Genomic DNA, 20,392 nt, shown 5'->3' with positions numbered 1-20,392 from the left:
CCACTTTAGTTTGTACGTTAATTCACTAAGATTTGTAGAATAGATATCCATTTCCTCATACAGTAAAACTGTTTGTTACTTAATAATAAACACAATAACAGTCCTCATTACAGTTAGTTATGTCTAAATATATATAATTTGCGGCAACTCCAGAGTTTCGCATTCATATTCCAGCCCAGGTACTGATGGTGTGCAGTTAAGATGATTATTGAGAATAAATTGAACCAACATGAGTGAGTGTGTGTGCCTTGTAGAATGGTATTCCATGCAGACTTACTTCTTGCATGGTGCCTTTTATTGTAGTAATTGCTATTGCTTCCTGCATGACTGTACTGGAAGAAATAGGTGAATATAAAGAATATAGAACCATTTATAAAAATAATGGCAACATGCTCTCTGTTTCAGAGATGACTCTTAATATACACAGCAAATAAAACTGTCCAGAAATGCATTCTTCAAAAACTGGGCCATCAGTAATTCATCATACTAACATCCTGATACAGCATTGTACATTCAACTACAATTCAATACAACCCTGAAGTCTATTGAATATGGAGATATTATTCCCTTATTATATGACTAGGGGGCTAAGCCCCCTGCCTGCGGCTGCTCCTCCCAAACCTCTCTTAAACAGTGATACAATGGAAAACAAATACATTTTTTTTTTAACTCCTCTTTGCTCGAGCGGCTGCTGGTGTGTTGCTGCAGCCGTCACGCATGATCTGCAGTTCGCTCGCCTACCCCTCCCCCCCGCTTAGTGGTAGGCGCCGTTGTGAAGAGGGGGACTGAGCACACCCCAGGAGACGCGGCCGCTCTTCCGAAACTCCTCTTAAACAAGTAACAGGTGTTTTTCTCACCTCCTCTTTGCTCGAGAAGCTATTGGCTTGCTGCTGCTGCGTGCCACGTGATCTGCATTTCGTTTCATTTAAAAGCCTGTACGGCACCTGAATGTTCGATTTCTTTTTGCTCTTCTGTTATTTCCTCGAGTAATATTTTCAGTTTATTTGTACTAATATGATCTTTACTCTTATCTTTTGAGACTTCCGAATTTTCCTACTCCTATTTTCTCTAACCTGCTCTGCATGTGTATCACGGGACTTGTGTCTGAAGGTTGTAAGTATGATGTGACTTGTCCGTCTTGCGGGAAGTGAAAGTGTGTCTGTCTCTCTTCAAAAGATCATGTCTCGTCCCCGGGAAAAAGTCTTGTCTCATTGCAAGTTTTTTTTTTATAATAGAGAGAAATGGTTTTGTTGAGTCATATTTTTATTTCATGTACTGTAAACAGGATTGTTACATGTATCTTGTAAAGTTGGTTCCCTGGTTCTGAATCAGAGTTCTTTTGACAAAAATCTATATAAAAAAATCAAACTACTTGCTGTATTCTGTCTCTTCACTGGAGCCTGTGCCAGCAGTATCCTAGACTGTATGCATCCATCAGAAACAACTGTTACAGACATGCCAACGCATTTCTAATGCTAGCTGAAATGAACAGTATACTAGGGGGCAAAGCCTCCTGCTCGCTTTGCTCATCCACCCCCCCACCCTGGGGCATGCTTCGCACCAGCCACTTCATGCCACTCCCACTCACGTTGTGAAGGGGGGCAGAACGAACGTTAAGGAGATATGGACGGATCAGCTGCTGCTCCTGCTGCCGAGCTGCGTGTTCTGCTTGTTGTGCTGCGCGTTAATCATTTGTGATATTTGCCCGGACACCATCAGACTGACACCGCATCTTTATCAAACTCATGCTTTTATTTTCTTCTCCACACAACACAACTCAGTCCTGCACAACAACAATGTGCCTTCAGCCCCAGTCACCTTTTTCCTGGGCCTTCTCTCTCCTCGTCCCTGGGCCACCTGTCTCCTCTCTCCAGGAGCTTCGTCCTGCTCCTGCTCCCGACTCCAGCTCACTGACAGGAGGGAGGTGGCCCTCTTTATCCTCACCCGGATGAGCTCCAGGTGTTCTACCTGACGTCACGTCCTGGTGTGGCGGAAGCATCAGGAGAGCACCCGGAAGCACTCCGGGGGACCCTGGAAGGATCGTCCTCCATGGGTGTGGCGGAAGTGAATAAGTCCCGGGCTCCATGAGGCTCGGGGCGCCCCCTAGCGGTGACCAGAGACCCCAACGGTCTTGAGCCTCCCTGCTCCCCTTCCGTGGGCCTCTTCTACTCCAGGGCGGTTGCCCCCTCGTGGCCCGACCCAGTCCTTCCAGGCGTCCCGGCCGGGTCTGACCCCCAACTGCGTACCACACATTTAAAAGCCTGTATAGCAGCTGTCGTTTTGTCTCACTGCTTTGTGTGGCGGGACATTAAAGTGTCTGTCGTGGGACGTCAATGTGTCTTCCGTGAAGATTACGTCTCGACCCAAGTTTTTTTTATTATAGTAGATAGATATGCTTTAGAACTTTGCAAATAAATTAGAGTCTGTAAATGAAAACACACATTTTACCTCTCCAATATGAAGTCAAGGTTCTGAATTTACCCTAAAGAAATATAAAAATCACTATTCATTTCAAAACATTTGACATTAAATACCCTTATTTTTTTTGCAAAGAAATGCTTAATTTCTGCAACATCACACGGCAGGCGCAGCAGTTTCTATTATCAGAATTCATGTCCTGTATGGTGAGCTTGCAAGTGGCAATTAAGAAATGGTGTTGAGTGAAAGTAACTGCCTCAATGATCAGGTGATCAGGATTCAACAGATTGGCGCTGACTTGTCAAGCAGGTGCTAATCGCCATAGTGGAGTAAGTTCAAGTCACCCAAGGCTTAAGTAAGTACCACTTGTTATGAAATACTTACTGTATGCAGATGTTGTGATCAGTGGCTCTGTGATAAGGAAATTTTGCTTTAGTTGAATTAGCTTCATAGACATGACCTTTTAAGACTCATTTTCAACCCTGGTAGAGTTGTGTTCTCACTGCTGCGCGCAGCAGTAAGAAAAATAAATCTTGCCTGAAGAAGGGGCCTGAGTTGCCTCGAAAGCTTGCATATTGTAATCTTTCTAGTTAGCCAATAAAAGGTGTCATTTTGCTTGGCTTTTCTCTACAAATAAACACATGAAATATTAAAACTATTATAGGTTTGTACAGTAAAGGTTAAAAAAGTAGACTTTCACTTACATTACATGTAGAATTGTAGATATAAATGCAGTTTTCCTTTAATTGAGATAAATCACATATGATCTTGCCTTATTTCAGTGGCGCGCACTGTTTTTCTTAGCCACGACTGTCAGCTGTTATTTTATTACTAGCTGAATGGCTGGTTCTTGGCACTTGAAAAAGAATGCTGTGTTGTCTCACATCTCTGCTGATGATGCCATACTATAGCTGTCATGGTGCATCCTTAGGCTGTGTCTACTATTTTGCAACTTCAGCTTTTTAAACTAGTTTTATGTTGTGAACAGTTAACAAAGTCAGTTAAAGGTTTGTCCAAGGCATCACAAACAAAATAGTTCAACACTGTGCTAGTCGGTGAAAACTTTTTCCTATTTACCTGCCCCTGGACCATATAATTTTCTATCTTTCATTAAAAAAAAATGATCTGAGCTGTAGTCACACTGACCTGAGAAGTGTGCCTCTCGTAGTTTCATAAAAATTGATTGTATATATTGTTAAACAAGCGTGGTAGTTAATGTATGTACTGTGTAGTATATTTAAGTTTAAAGAGGCCAAAAGATTACAATTTCAATCTCTGTGGTTTCTTAATTTGTCTATCTTTTTGCATTAGGTGTAAGGCAATTCTTTAGCAGGCACCTGCAGGACCCTGCATTATGTGCTTTTACTCACGGAAGGCTCTAGGCTGACCTTTGCAAAATCTTACTCTAAATGATAAGTTTGACATTTTTCCAAGTCAAATATATTTCTTCACAAGCATGGTACTGTATATGTTAGTTTGTCACATGAAGCTGCTTTCTAAAGTGAAGCATATTTTACAAATTAAAAAAAAAAAAAAAAACTACCGGCCTATTCTTCCATTTTATAATGAAAGTGAATGTTACCGGGGTCCTATTATAAAGAAATGCCTTTGTCCTTACTGAATATTTCCCCTTTGAAGTCAAGTAGCAAAAGTTTTGATTTAAGAAATCTCCCCTTTTGGGTTCCCGGGACAGGTTTCTGACATCAAACTTAAACTGAAAATATTATGTTTTCTTAGAGATTCTTAGTCCTGTTTTCTTGAGGTAAGAATATGTTTCTTGCTCATTTGGGTGTCGGTGGAGTTATGATAACCCAAAGCCCTCTACATTCCGTGTTATTTTCATAGCCTGCTGTGCGAAATGCACTCCGAGTGGCAGAATGGTGGAAAGTGCATGTAAGGGTTTCATTGTACTTGGTACACATAACAATAAATGTAAACTGAACTGATTACACTGTATTGTCTTTATATATAATACACTACCGTGACTGTTCGTTTGTCTGTCCAGGATTTTAAATCACCTGTAGCTTGCAAACCGTTTGAGCTATTGACCTGAAATTTGGTACACACATACTACGTGAAGTCTCCTATCCACTTTCAGGGTGATGATTGACCTCCAATGTTATTCCTCTATTTATTTTATTTTTATTGTAGAATCAACTCTTGGCAGCGGCCACCTTCGCAGTCACTTCCCCTACCTCTTCATATCTTAAATCATTCTTGAGGCAGATTGAAGACTTAAGTGCCAGCTTAAGTGAAAAATTAAGGAAAACATACTAAGTAATTGCAACACTGACTTAATCAGTTTTAATGCAAAAAGATGTCGACAAAAGAAGAGAAGAAGCGGGCCGCTAGGGTGGAGAAAAGAAGAGCTGCTCAGGAAGCAGCAAGCGCTGGATCAACCTCTGAGCAAACGAATGTTAAACGTACAAAGAGGATGAAAACTATGAATGCTCAAGTCAAGTGTATTCACTGTACGTTATTGTGCAGTGCGCCATTACTGGTATTTTAATAAAAGTCTTAGATTTTTGAAAGAACTAAGCCACCTTTTCCATGGAGGATTTGCACACACGATAAAAAAAAAAAACTCAGAAAATGGAAAAGGTAGAATGTGTGATAGAGCAGATTGAAGCGCCAGAAAACAATTACCAACTTTTTTAAACACATGATGATTAGCTCTTGCTGAGGATATGGTAATAAAGGAGCCTAGCACTAGGGCTGCAACTAATGATTATTTTGGTAGTCGACTAATCGTTCAATTTTTTTCGATTAGTCACGATTTTTTCATGACTGACTATTTTGAAGCCTGCGACCTGTGGTTGCACATCCTATTCTGGGCTCCAGTGCATGTCTTACCTCATCTGCTCACGTCTGTCCACCTGTGAATGTTACCCTGATGTCTCCGCATTAACATGATTAAAGTTAATAATAATCAAATTAAAATAACGACCAGTGAAACATATGAATTTGAAAATAATCAGATGTTTTATATTAGTGTGACCATCACAATAAAAAATAAATACATTTAAGCAATACAAACTAAAGTGCACATAGTCTTTAAACAAAAAAAGTGCATTTAACTTAACCAAAAATGGCCACTGGTGTGTCTTAAAGTCCAAAAATTTAAATAAAGCTTCTATTCAAGTAAAATAAAACAATAATGTACAGTTTATAAAAGATTCAGTTCATATATTCCTGACTGCAATGCAGGAACATGAACATTTCGACATGCTCTGGTGTGAGACTGGCTTTCTTCTTTGAGACAATGTTCCCAGCTGCTAAGAAGAGACGCTCAGAGGGAGTAGAGATAGCAGGAATACACAAGAATGATTTTGCAGACAGAGAAAGATGTTTTAATCATCACACTCTGAAGGAAAAGTTTTGTAGTTTATCGCATCATGTACTATATTATGCCAAAATAAAAAAATAACGGACTAAAATATGTAACAAGCTAATTACTGATATACTCCAAAACACAAGTTACCTAACGTTAGTTAGAGATGGTTTACTATTCATATGAACTCAAATATTATATGAAAAAAGAAGAAAAAAAAAACAAGGATAGCTCAGCTACTCCTATTCACTCGTTTACTATACAGTAGCTCCAAACACATTAGCAAACATAACTGAAATTATATTCACTTAACTTTAGCCGGTTCTGGCGGTTTAAGGGTTATTTCTCAGTGCAATTGCCAGCATGCCGGAGCCGAGTATATTCGGTGATGTATATTCATTGAACCCCGCAACCAGCTATATTTGCTTCACAGACCAATTTGCCAGCACGCCGGAGGTGATTAGTCAAAGCCATATATTCGTTGAGCAGCCAGCTCACAACCACTGCTAGCACCAGCAGAACTGCAGGACCACTGTCTCTGGGATTCAGCCACTGCACTAGAAGAGCCTGCAATCATCAGCGCTTACCTCTGTGTGTTTGCGAGCAGCCATTTCAAGCGCAGTTGGCTTGATGATTTACTGAATTTCACCAATGACTTCAGTTGCACCTTTAACATATATGTTGCAGTCGTTTTTTTAAATTTTGTTTTTACAGTTCATTTGCAGTGTGTAAAATGATCAGTGTTGCAGTAATTGTGATGCTCTTTGTATGGAAAAAAAATACGTGTTCCATTAAAATTTCACATTTTCTTTATGAATTGTGACGTTTACTTAAAGTGCAGCTAAAAAGTATTTGGCGTCCAGGGGTGCATTAACCCCCAAGTATGTGTCGGTTTAAGGGTTAACTATCATTGTCGAAACCTTGATATGCACATTATAGTACAAACATCAACGTTAACACGTGACACTAACTTTATTCGCTAAAACTTACCTCTCAAGAGACGGCGGCATCACAGCTCCAGGATACTTGTGTTTCAGATGCTCATGCATTGCGTTGGTGCTGCTGTGAAAAGAAAGCTCCGCTTTGCATAATCTGAATTCAGTTTTTTTTTCTTTTTTGGTGAAGTGCTCCCACACTTTAGAAAGTTCCTGTCTCCATTTTTTTCCATCTCCTTCCCCCTCCTCTATGCAACTCGCCATTGCAACCACGTTTATTTTCCTCTACATTCTTCTTCTCCTCAGATGTTCTTCTTCGTTGGTAGGACAGTGTGCAGTCTTGACAAACAATAACAAACGATACTGCCCCAAGACGTTCATGTAGTGCATTGCAGTTACAAAAACCAATGTGGTTCTTTGTGACTGGAGCCTCTATTGAACGTTCTGTTTATGACGCGTCGATAATAAAAAATCTGCGTTGAAGATTATGTTGAATAATCGTTGCAGCCCTACCTAGCACCATATTTTCAAGTGAGTACTTTCAGTGATACACAACGATACCAATTAATCTGTAAATACACAGGGAAGACATGCAGACTATGTCTAGAACCTGGTTCTGTGAGGCTTTGTGCTATTACTCTGCCTGTGCTAAAAAGACTGTACTGAACTTGCTAAACTTCAACCTGATTAAATTTAATTGAATTGGTGCTGTAAGTTGGACCAGCTCTGTGTGTGTGTCCTGTAATGAACTGGTGCACAAGTATTCTTCCTGTCTTACTATTGTTGGAGTAGGCTCCCATGACCTTGCCCTGGATTAGTGGGTGAGAAAGATGGTTGGATGGGTTATTATTATTATTATTGCGCAAATAGTGTAGAAAAACATATGAATAGATTAATGGTGGGAAGGTATTGAAGGCAGCAATTAATAATAATAATATTGGGCAGAAAGATAGTGTACTAGTAGCACTGCTATGAGGTTTGCATCTGTGTGGAGTTGCATTTTCTTCCCAGGTGCTCCCATTTCCTCCAACATTCCTAACAAATGCAGATTAGTTGGATTGGTATTGCTGCAGTAACCCTAGTGTGTGTGTGTGTTCACCCTGCGATGGACTGGCAACCCATCCATAGATTTTTGGTAGGATAGGCTGCAGCTCCAGTGACTCTGCCCTGGATAAATTGGTTTAGTTAGGTGGATGAATGGATGCCTATAATGTCTGTTTAGTTGTTGTACATGTTATGTGCGCGCACGTTCTCACTGCAGCACATGTGTGCTTAATCAGTCCAGCATCAGCAGCAGGCAGTATCTTTGCAAAAGAAATAAGCTTTTGTATAGTGAAAGAATATAAGCCATTGTAAGTGTGACTTTTTTCAGTTAATAATGTTTAGTTGTTTATAGATCAGAGAGTGCAATTCAAATCTGGTCATCAAAATTCAATCTCAAACACTGTGCTTGGCAAAGAAGTTGAATCCATATCCCTGAGGCTGAAAGGGTCCCAGGGATTAAGATGAACAGGGTAGTTGGCTAAATCTCACAACAATGGCTTTTGCATTTTTCTCTTCTTTAAACAACATGGACATGCTGTTGTGCAATATGTGTAATCTAAAGATGCAGATCATCACTCAGTAACATTTTTGGCACGAAACATTGGCATATTCAGTAAGTTTTAAGGCTTTTTTTTTTCTTTACAAAAGAACCCCAGTATGATTCACCTCTATTATAAAATGCAAGAATGGGCTAGTTGTTTTTTTTTAACATTTATAAACCATGCTTCACCTTAAAAATCAATTTCATATGGAAAACTAAAATATATCTGAATATATATATGATTGTAAAGAAATAACTTTGATTTGGAAAGATACTGAATTTATCCTTTAATAAACTAAAGTGTTACTGGAAAAATCTGACAAAGTAAAAACCATTTGGAAATGCAAAGTGTCTCCTAGTTTACAGATGTGAAACTTAGGTCTTCAAAGAAATAACATGCTCCTTTAAAGTAAGACATAGAGGGGGTTTCACATTGCTATGGTGTTGTTTTGCTACCTTATAGTTCTTAATGGTGTGCATGGCATCATGACATGTGAAGATTTTCTAGGCATTTTGGATTCCCAGCCTGTTTTAAAACTGTGTCTCTTCCTCAGATGCTGGATCCTCCAGCAGGATAATAATTCTAAGCTTAAATCCAGAAGCACAGACAATTAGGTAGAAGTAGAATTGATGGACAGTTTTAGAGTGACCAGCAATGACGTCTGAGCTTAATACCATTGAAAACTCAAAAGTGTCACCTGAAAACAGCAATAGGACAAAGTTATCGTTTTAATACTGAAATATTACAGTGACTAGCAGATCTGAAACCTGCTCAGTCTAGTTCAGAGAAATGGGCTGCATACATACCAGGTTAATTTATAGGGTGCATTAGAAACAGACATAGGAAGACCATGCAGATTCACAATGATAGCAATCTGGCACAGAATTTGTATCTGGGACGCTAGATCTGTGAGGCAGGTATGGTAACCACTGTATGACTGTGCCACAGTGCTGATGAAGTGTTGCAGCAAGTTACCAGATGCTAACAAGAACATTTTAGAGACAATTATTCATTTTATAGAATGTGTAACTAAATAAAAAATCTTGGGTTACAATAATTGTGTCCTTATTATGTTTTTTTTTCTTTGCCCTTTCTTAAGTTGTAAGGGAAACTAAGAATACTAAGAGGGTTTGGACATGTTTTTTTTTTCTCTTTTTAATCTGTCATAAATCTTCTTCTTTCGGCTGCTACCATTAGGTGTTACCACAGCGGATTATCTTCTTCCATATCTTTCTGTCCTCTGCATCTTGTTCTGTTACACCCATCACCTGCATGTCCTCTCTCACCACATCCATAAACCTTCGCTTAGGCCTTCCTCTTTTTCTCTTGCCTGGCAGCTCTATCCTTAGCATCCTTCTCCCATATACTCAGCATGTCTCCTCTGCACACGTCCAAACCAACACAATCTCGCCTCTCTGACTTTGTCGCCCAACTGTCCAACTTGAGCTGACCCTCTAATGTACTCATTTCTAATCCTATCCATCCTCGTCACACCCAATGCAAATCTTTGCATCTTTAACTCTGCTACCTCCAGCTCTGTCTCCTGCTTTCTGGTCAGTGCCACCGTCTCCAACCCATATAACATAGTTGGTCTCACTACTGCCCTGTAGACCTTCCCTTTCACTCTTGCTGATACCCGTCTGTCACAAATTACTCCTGACACTCTTCTACACCCATTCCACCATGCCTGCCCGTCTTTTTCACGTCTCTTTCACAATCCCCGTTACTCTGTACTGTTGATCCCAAGTATTTAAACTCATCCACCTTCGCCAACTCTACTCCTTGCATCCTCACAATTCCACTGACCTCCCTCTCATTCAAACATGTATTCTGTCTTGTTCCTACTGACCTTCATTCCTCTCCTCTCTAGAGCATATCTCCACCTCTCCAGGGTCTCCTCAACCTGCTCCCTACTCTTGCTACAGATCACAATGTCATCCGCAAACATCACATTCCATGGGGACTCCTGTCTAATCTCGTCTGTCAACCTGTCCATCACCATTTGAAATAAGAAAGGGCTCAGAGTCGATAGCTGATGTAATCTCACATTCCACTTTGAATGCTTCCGTCACTCCTACCGCAGACCTCACCACTGTCACTGATTTTTTTATTTTATTTTTTTTAATCTGTCATAAATGTTCTTTATATATTGTAGGAGCCCAGTATTGTGACTTTTCTTAATCAGGAAAGTAAGTCCCTAGAGTTTGAAGGTGAAATAGAAAAATGAAAGACAAGAAAAAGGTTCAAAATAAGGAACAGTAGACTTTAAACTTGAAGCAATTAACAAGCATATCAACAGAGAATAATGGGAAATTATACTGCAGCAGGGGAGAGAACCTGGGACCTTAGCTGTCATTTGAATGTTCGGACTTTTCGAGTTTAATGGGCGCTCTAGACGATGATCACGAAGTGTGACGCTTTAAGGGTTTGAAAGAGGAAAAAAAACTGCAAGAGTTTCTATACAGTGTAATCAAGTCTTACTAAAATCATCAAGGAAAACTGTTGCACTTGATGTGTTGGTGGTATGCATTTGTACATTTTCATGTATTTTCAAGTTGTACTTTCAACTTATCCTCATTTTCACTGATTGTTGAGCCTCTTCTTCCCTTAAGAATTTTGATTTGCGGACTCCATATGAGTTTTACTCTGCCCTGCATGCATTTTATTTCACAGCCACCATTGAGGATGACTTTGCTTAATTGTTTTACTTTTCAATTTTTGAAATATTTTACATGTTTTTCCCCAAAGTAAAAAAAACATAATGGTTTTCTGCTGATGGATTTGGTGATCCAGTAGAATTTTGTTATCTTCTTCATAATGTACTTCTTGCAGCCCTGTATTAAATTAAGCAGATCTGACCATTTTAAAGCTTGTTTGGTACCAAACTTGTTGTTAACTACTACTCTTCTTTGCTCTTTGTTGTTTTTCTCTCACTTCAGTACTTTGTGACACGGAACTATTCCACCATTATTGCCTTTGCAGTGGGTGGCAACTACCAGCCCAGTAATGGGTTCAGTATGATTGGTGCTCACACTGACAGCCCCTGTCTTAAGGTAAGTGATACTCCTACATTGAGAAATATTGGCACCACTTTCCAGAGGGCATCTCAATACTTGCATGCCCACGATGGGCAAAAAAAAGCCAACTGCTTAGTTACTGTGCACGCTTGCATTTTTAAAGAAGTTTGGCTCTGCTCTGTATCGGAATATCTTTCTCCTGTGCAGAGACAGAGGTTAAGTTTTAAATACCATGCTCTGTCATTTCATTTGTTGCTGTCCTACTCTTCTCACACAGGTGAAATTGAGGTCCAAGAAGACCAGACAAGGCTGCCTGCAGGTTGGGGTTGAATGCTATGGAGGTGGTATTTGGAACACTTGGTTTGACCGTGATCTTTCCCTTGCTGGGAGGGTTATTGTCAAGGTAAAATTACCTTTTCTATCCATTAATCTTGTCACTCATTTTCTAACCTACCTAATATAGCTTTTGGTGGTGAGGGCTCAAAGTCTGTCTCAGTGACAATAAGTGCAATGCTAGAATGAATGTTAGATGAAATATTAGTAGGTGACCTTCTGTTCAGGGGAATAACTTTTTAACACCCATTATGATGTTGCCCTTTGCAAATGACACCATATATTGTAATTATTAACTGAATTAATCTTATCCATTTGCTTGCTTGGCCTTCAGTCAGAATGTCTTTTGTTACATTTTAACCAACATTTATGGATCTCTGATCCTTAACTTGATTATGTTTTTTTTAGTACATAAATTTCTGTCTATTTGCGTACTTTCTATTCCTATATTGTGTTTGTATATTTATGTGAGATCTCTGAACTCACCTACAGTGACGAATAAGAATAAACTGAATTGATTTAAGTTGATAAAAGGCACAATGACCAATGCCATGCTGATGAGACTTGCAATCTGAAGTCTGTTTATAATAATTAAGAAAGAGCAATGCCTTTCAGCCCTGTAGTGGGTTGTATGTGGTTTGGTGATGTCTATTGATCTGTCTAACCTTCAGTCTCTTCTTTGTCAGTGGAATCATCAAATCCAATAATAAGAAATGTTGTAAGGAATGTTTTAGCAGACTTGCAGTTGCTTTTTTGAGCATGAAGGATTAATAACAAAGAACTGGAACTACAGACAGTAGGTTAACTGCTCTTTTTTACTCTTAACAGACTGGTGACGCTCTCAAGCAGCACTTAGTTCACATTAAAAGGCCAATCCTGCGTATTCCTCACCTTGCCATTCACTTGCAAAGAGACATAAATGACAGTTTTGGCCCTAATAAGGAGAACCACCTGTAAGTATAAAATTAAATGAGCTCTTTATCTTATTTTAGCTGATGCTTCTGGAGTTTCACAAACCTGAGCACATTGAACTTTTTGTGAGCTGGTACATTATCTTATTCTACATAATGTGTGTAGAATGCTTCTTAAATGATGGAGATTTGGACAAAAGATAACTTAAGAAAGTTTGGCAGTGCTGATAAGATGCATGTTGAACAGGTAGCACTAGTTAGGTAATGTCATGGCTGCCTGGTTGCTTTAGAATATTTAGAACAGAGATTTTTGAAGGCTAAGCACATTGTCTGTCCATCACAGGATGAGTGTGGAGATTTAACATGATGAGAGGGGATTTTTTTAGAGCAGTGCTGGAGCGGGATGTTAATAAAACTGACTGCTTATGGTTGACTTCTATATTAACCAAAAATGCATCCCTAACACTGGCTATTGTCTCATTGAAAAAAATCTGTGGCTAGAATCATATGTGTGTGTGAGAGAGACTTTGGTGGGTGTAACAGTCCTGATACTCCATATGCTTATCAGGACATGGCAGGAATTTAGAGCTCTGGTTTAATATTTGCCCAGCCAGGAGTGATGCTCACATTGAGACATAAGATGTGAGGAAACAAATTCTTTGTCATTTTCATGAAAAGATTAGAACGCTTTGTTTAATATTTAGTGTGGTGTAACATTTTGATGGGATTTATTTGTGCATTGACAGCATGTATGTAAAACAAATATTTTATAGTTGAAGAAAATCTGCTTCTGAAAATTAAAATTTTCTGCTCTGCAGGGTTCCTATTTTAGCAACTGCTGTCCAAGAAGAACTCGAAACGGGGACCAGTTCAAATGGAGATGCTAGCAGTGCTTTAAAAATGGTAAAGTGCTTGGGTAGAATTGCAGCTACATAAATTTGTTTGTGCTATGAGTTTTGTTATCTGGTAAAACCTTAATCCACTTGGGCATAGACCTCACTCTATGTCTGTGAGATTTAATTTAAGTGATATTGGTATCCAGTGTTGTGCAAGTTCACACCTCACAAGAACTAGCTCAAAGTTCAGTTCACACAGATTAAAATGAATAAATTCACATTCATATGTCACCATTTTGATTTTGAACTAGTTCATGTTCAGTTCATTTTGCATTTTTTAAGGAGAATAAATGACCTATGAGTTTACTTTTTTTCAATTTTCTATGCCTTATATTAGGCTATTACATTGTTCTTGAATAAAATACAATAATTATGAAGACTTTTTTATTTAAATACACTGTATTGAGGTATACCCAGCAACAAAATATATGCTAATATCCTACCTATCAAAAAAGAAGTTAAATAGATACAAGTATACATATAAATTACCGCTTTATTTCCAACCATGTGACACAAATGGTGACTGTGGAACCAGCGTGTAGATGAACTAACCTATTACGCTGCTGGTCAAAATTCGCGTCACATATTGCATGTCCATGCAATGGGGAAAAATATAAAGTGGTCTCGCGAAGTACAACGTTTTCCTAAAAGCGAAAGCGGAACTTCACTGTGTGGTCGTGTCAGCAGGGGTGCAGCTTAAGCACAAGCAGGCAGACACGGACACTGTCTATTTGATTTTACATTACTTTTTCTCTATACAAATAAATGGCAAAAAATCCATACAAAATAAATATTCGTAAAAATCCACTATTTGTGCTTATCCAAATACCGTATTCGGATTCGGCTCCATGCCTACATTACAGGGTCAGTGGCGGCTCGTAGCTAAAATTAGTGGGGGTGCTGCTCCAGAAAATTTTTAGCCTTTGTTTTAAAATTGTGTAAAAGGAAACAAACCTATATAAAAAGAAAAAATTTATTCAGAAACCGAAAAAAAAAATGAATCAAATAGAATAGCTGGAAGCAGGATAATAATCTAATTCTAAACTTTATCACATTCAAGAATATGGTACACGGTTTTTAAGCACAACACACGCGGAGTAAAAAAAAAAAAAAACACTACCTTCCACCAGCACACCAGGGTCGGCATTGCGGGAGCGACAGTGCTCTCTCTCCCTCGCAGCCTCGCGTGCAGCTTCCTATGTGCACATGCGCACAACAGCCAAACACCACGCCGCTGGAACTGTGAACCACACAGTTCCATACAACGATTTTTGTATCTTTTTCATAAACTGGGGGATGGCTACTGACATTAAGCTTAAGGATTATATATTGTACAAGTATAAAGAAAGAATTAAAGAAAAAAGGACTCATTATATTAAATGTTATCGATAATATCAAGTGGAAATAGGGGGTGCTGCAGTTCCACAGAGCCTATACATGAGCCACCACTGTACAGGGTAAGGCAAGATGTTTAATCTGGACCTAAACCAGGTCCAGAATGTCACATAAAACTGAGGTAGCTCACGTTCAAGTTCTTCACTTGCAAATACGTTATGTTAAGTTCAAAGTTGTTAGAAAAATTGGCTTGTTCAATGAACGCGCGCTTTTGAACTAGTTCATGCACGACACTGTTGGTATCGGATTATAATAGCAGACCAAGGCACAGTTTCTGATCAGTTAGCATAGGTATTGGCTAAAATGTGAAAAATAGCTGCTTAGATATTCATTAAAGGTCAATTTTAAATGTGCTGCTTTATGAACAATAGCACAAATTGACTAAAACTTGATGGTGGCAGATAATAGGGGCACTGACAAAACATGCCTAAACATATACTTGGACCAAGCATCTTATAAATGCTTTTTATTGTTAAATGAAAGATAATAATACATTATAAACAAAAAGAAAAGAAAAAACTTAACTACCCTTATGACCAACCTAAATACACAGTGGTCACTGATGATGGAATGGGGTAGCTGGTTGGCTTCCTGGTTAGCTTCCTCACAATGCTGTCTCCTCATCTCACCCTGGTTACTATACCCCTCCTGTACTTGCCTCTCTCAGCTGCACTCTTGTCAGCATGTTTTTCTCTCCAAGCTTACCAGACCTGTGAGAGAGGGGTGGCTTTAAAGCCCCAGCTTTAGACAACTTCACTGGCAGCTGCAGCAAACAATGACCTTGGGGTCATTGTTTACAGAGTAGAAGCTCCCTCTGGTGGTCTCAGGTATAACTTCATCTTTTAGACTCCTGTAGTATTCAAAGACACTGGCTATTCCTGAAGAAGTCTGCTTTTGCCAGTGACTGAGGAGTCTTTATATAAAGTACGGGACCCTGCACGTTCTATAATAGGGAACTTCTGTGGTGTTAATAGATTTTTTCATGCCATTACTCTTTTGGTATAACTGTCTTAACATTTTTGTCAGGAGTCGTGCCCCCATTTGTCAATTTACTTTAGGCTCTCTCATGATAGTACATCATTCTTTGCCAGAGTCAACTGTTTTCCCACCATTATGACTAGGTACTACAGCCTCTGGTTATCACATAGCTCAAAGCTTACCTTCCTTTCATAGTGGCTACACGTTCATCTTTGCTATCCTTGGGCTCGGCAGCTCTTTTAATTCTTGCTTTTTCTTTTTTCCTCCTCAATTCAGTCTGAAAAACACCATCCTGTTTTGCTCAGCCTCCTTTGCAGTGAGCTTGGAATTGAGGTGGACTCTATATTGGATTTTGAGTTGTGCCTCTGTGACACCCAGCCTGCGGTAAGAGAGCCACTTTGCGGTGGCAGGAAACATTGTATGACTTTAGATTTCTTATTTCAGATCATAATTCAAAGGCATTTTTCTTGGAGCCATCTGGAATTATTGTTTGTGTGTGTGTGTGCGTGCGTGCGTGCGTGCGTGTGTGTGTGTGTGTGTGTGTGTGTGTGTGTGGACCGATTCCAAAGAAAAGCAGCATTTCCGTATACTGCCTGTAATGTTAAATACACATTGTCACTCTGTAATTTGAGATAAAGAACTGAGTTTGATCATGGTAATGTTATAAAATACTAAGCACAAAGATTTACAGGGTCATTATTGTCATATGAACAAAGTATGCAATTTTTGTCTGTATGTGCTCACCAACATGCAACATGTCACATATTTGTACTCCTAAAAGGTAAATTTGGTATTTTTTTTCAGATAATGACTAGGGGGCTCTGCCCTCTCCTTGCTTCGCTCGCCAACCCCCGTGCAGGCCCTACATGCTAATCATTACCTAGATCTGCCGCTTGCGTTGAATTGTGCTGTGCTTTTGGTTAAACACAAATATCAACTCTGTCTTTGATATCTCCATCTTTCGAAACTGTTATCGCTGACAATTCGTCACATATTGGTTTATTACATATGCAAGCGTGATCTTTTGGATTCATATAGAAATCCAAGAAAACTTCTTTGTCTGTGTTTTTCAGATAAATTTTGTGTAAAGTGCGATACTTTTGGACGTGTGGATTTGTATCCATTATTGGCTGTAGAATTTCTGATACATCCGATCGTTTAACTCTTGATTCTATGTTGCATCGCTTCTTCGTGATCATAAATATAAATCTGACCGAATTGTGGTTTCTTTGAAATTAAAATTGTAGTAGCTCTGTCATATCACCTATGTCCATATATTCAATCTCTTTTCACTGTTCTGTTATTTCACCAAGTAATAATGTCCGTTTGTTAGCGCTAATGTGATCTTTACTATCAGTTTTTTGAGACTTTAGAATTTTAGTACTTTCATAATCTGTAACCTGCTCTGCATGTGTATTGCGCCAACGTTTTTGAACCTCTTTACGACGTTCTACTTTGTCTTCTACTCTTTGTCTTTTCTTCTCCTACTGTTTGTCTATTATTTCCATCCCTGCTTGGACCAGTTAAGTTTTCAATTCATCTCTTGGCACAAAGTCTCGTCTCGTGGGACGTGAAGTTAAACACAATACAATACAATTTATTTTTGTATAGTCCAAAATCGCACAAGAAGTGCCACAATGGGCTTTGACAGGCCCTGCCTCTTGACAGTCCCCCAGCCTTGACTCTCTAAGAAAACAAGGAAAAACTCCCAAAAAAAACCCTTGTAGGGAAAAAATGGAAGAAACGTTGGGAAAGGCAGTTCAAAAAGAGACCCCTTTCCAGGTAGACTGGGCATGCAGTGGGTGTCAAAAAGAAGGGGGTCAATACAATACAATACACAGAATAGAACAAATCCTCAATGCAGTATAAAAATAAAAATTTTACAAGTATGGAGCAGAATTTAACAGTAGGTGATATCACATAATATGAATTGGAATTTATTCCAATTATCCCTCTGAAAATGTCTCGTCCCGTCTCTCTGAAAAAGGCTTGTCTCATCCCAAGATTTTTTATTATATAATAGAGAGGTATACATTACTTTGCCTCTGGAAACTGTTTTGTTAAGTGAAGCATTTTTTGTCTGTTTACAGTTTAAAACATTGACTAGGGGAAACTAGTCCAAACGTGAAACCATAAAACTTACATAAAAAAATACGTTAACTTTGAAACAGATACCTTTTACTTTAATGAGGCCTGGTTGTGAAAATCAAAGGAAATTAAGAGGAGTAAATGTTTATCTCAGATTCTTGGTACTAGTTTTCCTTAAGGTGAGCATATGTTTCTGTTCGCTTGTCTATATGCAGCCTCTGCTGTAGGTGGAGTTAAGTAAAATATCACAAAGGGTACATACTTACGTGAAGCTGTTTAGTGCAAGGTTGCCTTTTCACTTCTTCATAGTCCAGTGTATTGCAGGTATAAAACGACAGCTTCTTCGATAAAAATCTGAGATATGTCTTATCCTTGGCACTTGAATCATTGTCAAAAGAACAGTGGCAATTAGAAGCATTTACAAAACAAGCTATATGAAATCACGGAGCTCAGAGGGAGGGTGAAAGGTTGCAATGGAGGTAGTGAAGCAGAGCAGATACAATTTTAAACCATAAGAACAGTACAGTAATAGTATTTTTTGAAAGTGTATAAAATAATGCATTATGAACACAGTTTCCCATGGAAAATGAATGTATACCATGATACTGCAAAAACCATGATATTGGGGGGAAAATAAAAACCTTCAGCTTGAAAAATTCCAAACTTATCCTTTAATAGGACATACATGGTATTTTTTGCTTGATTTCTTATTTTGAGAATAATCCATTTGGGTGTTTTTTTTTTTCAGATGCATTTGATATTTTGGTATGTAAGGAAAGCTAGCAAAGTTTTCCTGTATTCTTGACAAACTCCAGTCTGCACGTGTACAACAATAATAATAAACAGTGTGTCAGAGTTAAGCTGACACATACTAGAACTGCTGTTCAGATTAATGGGCTGTCATGTGTATTTTTAAATTTCTACTCTGTTGTGCTTTAAAGCAGTTTGTTGTGGTTGGTCATCTAATTCTGTCATATGTTTTGTGAAGTACTTGAGACAACACAAAACAAAGATTTGGGAATTTGCCCCATATATTGTTGTTGAGTAGGCAACAGCAACTGATACCGGTCTTTCTGTAAAATAACAAACACAAGTGAATATGACAAACAGGTCGGCTTTATACAAAACGGCAGGAAATGACAAGATGGTGTCAGTATGGTCAGGAAATTATGCCATCAAGACGGGACGGCAGTGATGAATTTTGGCTTAGTCTCCCGTGGTTCTGAAAGAGGAAAGGGAAAAGGCATTAATTCTTGTTACCAACCCTTTTCCTGGTGTCGTTTACACCTTGTGTTGAACCCTTTGGCTGTCCCCTAAGCGTGTGTGTGTGACAATTTATATGGATTTGACCTTCATTAAAATTGCAGTGAATAGTTCAAGGAATTTCCCAAGTTAGCATGTATGTAAAAAAGCCAAAACATTGCCTGGCAAAGTACACAAAAAGTCACAGTGTCCTTTCCTGTAAAGAGCTAATGTTTATGTGACCGTACCAGTCATAAGAAAAGCAGGTGGAAATTAATGATAGTCTAGCTCAATAGTTTAAAGTACATTTTTATTCTAAGGTTGTTTTTTTAAGAAGTGTAATGAAATTGGAAAGGTTCTAAAATAAGTCACATGCTCGCCATTTAAGCCAAGAAGGAAGTTTCCAGCACTGTTTCCACCAGATGGAACCCCAAACTGTTTGCATCGCATACTCTGATCTCTAACAGTGAAAGGAGTAGAAACTGAGCTTTACGTGGACTTTGGCAACAATAAAAATGCAGCAGCCTATATCTTAGAATCATTGCTACTTTGTATTTGGCTCAGCTGTTTTTTTCATTCTATTTGTTATCTTGCATTCTTGTTATTAGACTACACAACTTAAAATATTAAATAAATAAAACTTTGTAAACGGGTTACACCAGTTGCTGTTTACTGGTATAAAATTTACCATGTGCTCATATGCCAGTGCTATCATCCCAGCAAATTCCTCTGTCATCAGTATATTCATGAACAAGCAAATTGCAGTAAATTTGTTTTTGTATGTATGAAATGTGCATAACACGCTTTGTTGAATTTTCAAATGAGCAGTTTTACAGAACATTAGTGCATTAGCACTTGCATAATAAGAAGTGGCCAGACTTTGCCTATTTGCCCATGGAGTAAACACCAGCACTTAATCACAGATATGAATGAATGCTAAGATGGTTCTTCTGAGGCCTGTCATATTGGTGATTCTGTTCCATCTAATTTGGTGATGAAAAAGTGATTCTGTTCTTCTTGTGTAGTAGCATCTATTTTTATGACTTTTTCATTTCAAAGTTTGTTGACAGCAGTTCTAATCTTAAGTAGTTTAATTTTAAGCTCTTGATTTTTAAGACATTAGGTGGTGCATTTGGAGAATTCATCTTCTCTCCTCGGTTGGACAATCTCCACAGCTGCTACTGTGCCTTACAGGTGAGGTAGAAGAAGGATATGCAGATTCTTTTCCCAGTATTTTTAAATAGTCTTTTCCCTGACTTGCT

General features: G+C 38.7%; 1 protein-coding gene across 2 annotated transcripts in view; it reads left to right on the top strand.

The window, feature by feature from the left end:
* The window catches only part of dnpep (aspartyl aminopeptidase), a 37,082-nt gene that overhangs the window by 6,825 nt on the left and 9,865 nt on the right, over window positions 1-20,392 (top strand). For both annotated transcript variants that reach the window (XM_028807209.2, XM_028807210.2), the window contains exons 4-9: window positions 11,210-11,323; window positions 11,565-11,690; window positions 12,449-12,573; window positions 13,350-13,434; window positions 16,077-16,184; window positions 20,247-20,324. In XM_028807209.2, coding sequence (XP_028663042.1) covers window positions 11,210-11,323; window positions 11,565-11,690; window positions 12,449-12,573; window positions 13,350-13,434; window positions 16,077-16,184; window positions 20,247-20,324 — 636 coding nt within the window. The remainder of the gene's footprint in view (window positions 1-11,209; window positions 11,324-11,564; window positions 11,691-12,448; window positions 12,574-13,349; window positions 13,435-16,076; window positions 16,185-20,246; window positions 20,325-20,392) is intronic.

The sequence above is a fragment of the Erpetoichthys calabaricus genome, chromosome 8 (assembly GCF_900747795.2).
Source record: "Erpetoichthys calabaricus chromosome 8, fErpCal1.3, whole genome shotgun sequence".
Taxonomy (NCBI): domain Eukaryota; kingdom Metazoa; phylum Chordata; class Cladistia; order Polypteriformes; family Polypteridae; genus Erpetoichthys; species Erpetoichthys calabaricus.
This window is presented reverse-complemented; position numbering and strand designations above follow the sequence as displayed.